The 5505-nt window shown below is 39.9% G+C and overlaps 1 protein-coding gene across 1 annotated transcript; it reads left to right on the top strand.

Moving 5' to 3' along the window:
* The first annotated feature begins 757 nt into the window (after positions 1 to 757).
* Positions 758 to 3635, top strand: LOC138763005 (probable G-protein coupled receptor 139). The gene is made up of 2 exons (XM_069936485.1): positions 758 to 905; positions 2734 to 3635. Exons 1-2 carry the CDS (start codon positions 788 to 790, stop codon positions 3633 to 3635), a joined length of 1020 nt encoding a protein of 339 aa, XP_069792586.1. The 5' UTR covers positions 758 to 787.
* The last annotated feature ends 1870 nt before the right edge of the window (positions 3636 to 5505 follow it).

Below are 5505 nucleotides of genomic sequence, written 5' to 3'. Positions count from 1 at the left end.
ATTTCGTGGAATGATCAGATGGATCTTAATTTACAAAGATGGCGTTCGGAATTAAGGTCATGTATTCCATTGGAGAAGATAACGTATAATTTAAGGGATAACTATTATGTATTTAAAAAGATTTGGAGCCCATATTGGATTATTTTAATTGGAAAATTTGAAGATGGAGATCTGGTTATAGTGAGATTTCCTTATTCCACAATATAAGAATTGGTGTTTGGTATTCTCCTCTTTTTCCACTCTTTTTTCTTCATTTTTGTCCTGGGTTAGTGGGTAAGATTGGCGGGTCGGGTCGCTTTTTAGGTATATATATATATAAAATAAAATAAAAAATATATTAAAAAAATATATAAAATACTCCATGTTAGAATGATGATATATGGTATTGCTGTATTATTTATGTAATCATGGTTTTTTTTCTTTTAAATAAAATATTTTTAAAGAAGAAACAAGCCTCCGGATATAAATCCTGGGTTCTGGCGGCTTTCCCGTTCTCTCCTGTCCTTGGTGTTACCTCGGCCTGGATATAAAGGGGTTAATTGAAGTTGTTCCTTTACTCAGTGTAATTAACGTCAATCTCCCCGAAGTTGGATCTCATCACCAGGGACCTCCTCTCTTCTATTAATGGTGGTTATTTGAAAGAGCATCGACAGAAACTCGTTCTTCCCCGGGAATGGAGAGCAGAGGAAGGAACTTGGGGACCACAGAGGAGGCTCCGACTGGAATCGATCTGAATCTGCCAACAGCCGTTTGGAGCCTGAGCGGCAAGAGGAAGAATGTCTTCTGGATGGCCCAATATATTTTGGCTTCTGATGACTGGCTGACGTTAAACCTTCGGGTCTATTATGCGGTGCAGACCTTTAAACTGATTTACTATCCCATCCTCGCCCTCGTCGCTGTTCCTGGTGAGTTATTTTGCCGAGAGTTAATTCTTCAGCCCATTTATCCTCTTGCCAGAAATTGTTCCCGATTCTGATTCCAAACGTTGGTTGTTGCACCTCGCTCTATATCCTCCTTTCATCGACTAGACCTTTAATGTCATGCAAGAAGAGAACACGTCGAATATAACGAAATACCCTTACCGTATATACCGTTGTATAGTACGACTCTCGATCATTTAAAAAAAACGAAATTATGGTCGTCTTATATAAAGAGCATAAAATTCTTAGCTTAACGAATCGCAATATCATTGCCGGCTCCAATGCAATCTCGCGCATATTATTTACGAAGTCTCAGCGCTCCTCCGCGGGGTCCAGCCGCCTGGTGCAAATATGCTAGTATTGTACAGGCTTTTAAACGGCCTGTTACCGGAGCCGATAGTAGTTTATATGAAAATATCCAAATAAAATTTAAACATTTAAATGATAATTTGTTATTAAATACTGTGATTTGCTTTTTATCAGCATCCACTGGTTAGCGGTAAGTGCCAGAAATTTTTCGGACTGAGTGTGTTTGTGGAAGGTGGGGGGTGGGGGTGGGGGGTTGGGGGTGAATGGGATGGCGTCTTATTCAAAGAGTATCATTCAAAACTAATATTTTTCAATGAAAATTCCGGGTCGTCCAATACATGAGTAGTTCTATATAATGGCATAACACGCGCGAGTGCTCTCTCTCACACACACACACACACACACACTGAGACAAGGCACACTCGCGTCGGACACAACTAACAACCTAAAAGAGGTAACAACAATTGCCTCTCTGGCGTGGTCTGGCGAGTGACCTGGGGTGGAACTTACATTCGTAGTCAGGGGAAAATAGAGACCCAGCTGCTCCATGTGTTGGGCTTTCATACCCCCCAGCCCGGGGGGGGGGGGCTCTCAGGTATGCCCTAAATAGGGCAGGTCATTAAAGAAACCAGTAGGCAGGTGTGGTTTGCTTCAAAGGGGCCAAAAGGGGTGCGTGGATGCTGTGAGTACCCTTGAACTCTTGACCTTGATTGACTGATGGAGTGGCTTTGACCAGGTTTCTGCCGGAGGGGTCTCATGACCATCCATATTAATCCTGGGAAAAGATGTTGAATATCCCTCCTATCTATGACTCTCATAAAGTCATATATTTCCAGCAGGTCTCCGCAAAACCCCCATTGTTCCAGTGAAAGTAGCCCAAGTGTCGACATCCTCTTTTCAAACTCATGCCATCTAATACAGGAAATATGCTTGAAAATCCATACCCTTCCTAGCGTGGGGCGGCCAAAATTGCACACAAAACCCAAAGTGTGAATGGATCAAACTTTTACAGGACTGTAAGATAACTTTACTTTTCATCAACATTCTCATCCCAGTGAAGACAAGAGCATCTCTGTCTTCTTTCCCACCCTCTCTACTTTTGAGGCCACATCATGCAAAGCAGCATACCTCTGTCCTGACTGACGTCTCCACTGCATTAACACGCAATGAAAAATACCCTCACCTTTTGAAGACTTTCGACCAAGGCCATAGAACTTAAACTCTACCATTGCACTTGCCATCTCCCGCCCAAGATGGCAGCGCCCATGGCCGCCCGCTATACTCGGCTCCCTTTTTATTGGCTGCTGAGCCTCACTTCACAACTCAGAAAAGAGACTCAACTGCCGCTTAATCAAGCTGTGCTCCTACTGCTTGACTTGGAAAAGATAGTACGATTTGCAATAGCCAGGTATAATAAATCTCTAACATCTACCGATACAAGTCTGTGAATTTGCTACCTTTGCTCCAAACCTGATCTGTAATTTCCATTTTTATGCGAAAATAGTGAATATAATGACCATTGTGATCCTGTCCCGGGGAAAATGCGGTCTCGCCAAAGGTGTCACTCGCTACCTGGTTGCCATGGCAGCCACGGATTTGATCGTCGTTTTCATGGACGTGATGTTGAGGCAGATTCCAATTGCATATCGGGATTACTTTGGTTTCGTGCGGTCCATCCGCGTGTGTGATGTCCACGCCTTCCTGCTGTACACCGCCACCGACTGTTCTGTCTGGTTCACCGTCACCTTCACCTTCGATCGATTCGTCTCCATCTGTTGTCAGAAACTGAAGACTAACTATTGTACCGAGAGAACGGCGCTGGTGGTTCTGGGGACAGTGACCGCTCTCAGCTGCTTAAAGAACATTTCCTGGTGTTTCATGCTCACCTCGGAATATTCCCTCGCTTACGCCCGCTGGTTTTGCATGCCGAGAGCCAGACTTCTGGAATCGCAAATCTGGGGGTGGATTGAGCTTCTCCATTACATCCTCACCCCTGTAATCCCGTTCATCCTGGTTCTCCTGTTCAATGCTCTGACCATCAGACACGTGTTAGTGGCGAGTCGAGCCCGCAGGAGACTTCGGGCTCCCAGCAGTGGGGAAGGTGCCCATGATCCAGAAATGGCGAGTCGTAGAAAATCTCTTATTTTATTGTTGATCATTTCCGGGAATTTTATCCTCTTATGGGTGTTGTTTACTGTATTTTATATGTGGAACCGAATGTGCTTACTGGGGTATGTGTCTGTGTTTCCACCTGCATCTCTGCGGGAGTTGTGTTTTATGATGCAGCTCCTGAGCTGTTGCACCAACACTGCTCTCTACGCCGTCACCCAGACCAGGTTCCGGGACCAGTTGAAGGACGTGGTGAAATCTCCCTTCATTCTCATTTCAAAATGCATCCATCGCTGAGAAGAATTGACGGGCATTGGCCCTTCCCTCCCTGCTGTGGGCATACATTGGCGCATTGGAGTTCTGTGCCAAAGCGCAGTTGACTTATAAAGCCAAGAAATTCCATGTTGGATCCTTTTCATTTCATATTTTAAATTATCACCAACAGATCCAGCAAAAAAACAAATAATATCAGAAAAAAATCTCAATTAATTTCAGCTTCTCTGTCTCATGAAACGTTTGTCGAGTTCTGCATCTGAGATGAATAAAGAAAATTTAATTGAAAATAGTTAAACATACTTTGAGGATCTGGATACAATTTATAAAACATTTTGGTTTAATGAGATTTTCTCTCCCTAGACCTATTTTTTCTAATTATTTCCTAAACCTCCTGTGAACAATGCAACTTTTAAAGAATGGTACAGATTGGACATTAAATGTTTAAAAAATTTATTTGTCAAAGGGAGTGTCGCTTCCTTGAACAATTTTCAGTTAAATACGGTCTACCAAAAACTCAATTTTTTAATTATCTACAAATTAGTGATTTTTTTAATGATCTTAATTACATATATTTCCTAAGAAGACTGATAAGAATTTAATTGATGTAATTTTTAATTTAAAACCTTTTATAATGGTTCACTACTAACATTTATGACATGTTGGGAATAATAGAGGCTCCCTTAGATAATTTTTTTTTAAAAAAGCCTGGGAATAGGACCTACAGTTTTCAATTTCTGAGGAAACTTGGAATGCGATTTTCAAATTGCTTAATACCTCTTCTTTATGTGCCCGCCACTCTCTCCTACAATTTAAAGTAGTCAATAGGGCTCATATGTCCAAAGTCAAACTATCTCGTTATCTCTTCCTTGTGATAAATGCAACAATGGAGATGCTTCATCAATTCATATGTTTTGAACATGCCAGAGTTTTGAGAAATATTGGAACAAAATATTCTAAATGTTCTTTGCACTTTTTAAAGATAATTTTAAACCAACTTATTAACTGCTATATTTGGTATTGTTGGAGAGAGTGGCATAACATTAACAACATCTGAGTTGCATGTATTTCTTTTATGGCTAGGCGGGCAGTGTTGCTCAGATTGAAGGATGTTACCCTGCCTAAACATGCTCGATAGTTATGTAACATCATGTCATATTTAAACTTAAAGATTAGATGCTCAATTTCCAATTTGAATTCAACTTTTTAAACACTGTGGGAACCCTTTTTGAATTAATTTCATAATGTTTGATTTGTTATGAAGGTAGAAATGTTGACTTATTAGGTAATTTATCTCTCTGATAAGAATTCTGTCTTTTATTGGCCGAACAGTTTTTTTCTTGGTAGTGGGTTTAGATTTTCCTTTTTTATAATAAAGGAATAAAATATCAATACAATATAATCTGTTTGATTAAAATGTGGGGCACCTTGCATGACATGATATGATTTAAGTGTAATGTATTTTTTGAATTTTAACATATATACATATACACTCTGTATTTTTGGATGTGAAATTTCAATGTTAATAAAAAAATTTGAAAAAGACAGAAAGAGCATTTAAGAAATCTAATCTAAAGCATAAAATCATTCTCAAAGTGACATTAACATACATGGCCCAATAAACCTCAAGATAAAATCACAAGGCATTAATAGACATACACAGGAAATAATTTGGCCTTTAGTATCACAAAGTATATCAAGCTGCATACTACTGAGATGCAGTTCAACCCCAAAGCTCAAATACAAATGGAGGGAGCAGGAAGATATGAAATTGACAATGAGTTTACTATCATATACATTGTACAAGGTACACTTGCATGGAACTTCTTATTTGCTGCATCTGATCTGGTACTTTGTTAAAAAAAATCAACAACTGCAAGACAACTAAAATTTA

The sequence above is a fragment of the Narcine bancroftii genome, chromosome 5 (genome assembly GCF_036971445.1).
Source record: "Narcine bancroftii isolate sNarBan1 chromosome 5, sNarBan1.hap1, whole genome shotgun sequence".
Taxonomy (NCBI): domain Eukaryota; kingdom Metazoa; phylum Chordata; class Chondrichthyes; order Torpediniformes; family Narcinidae; genus Narcine; species Narcine bancroftii.
The sequence above is the reverse complement of the archived record's forward strand: the minus strand, read 5'-3'. Positions and strand labels throughout refer to the sequence as shown.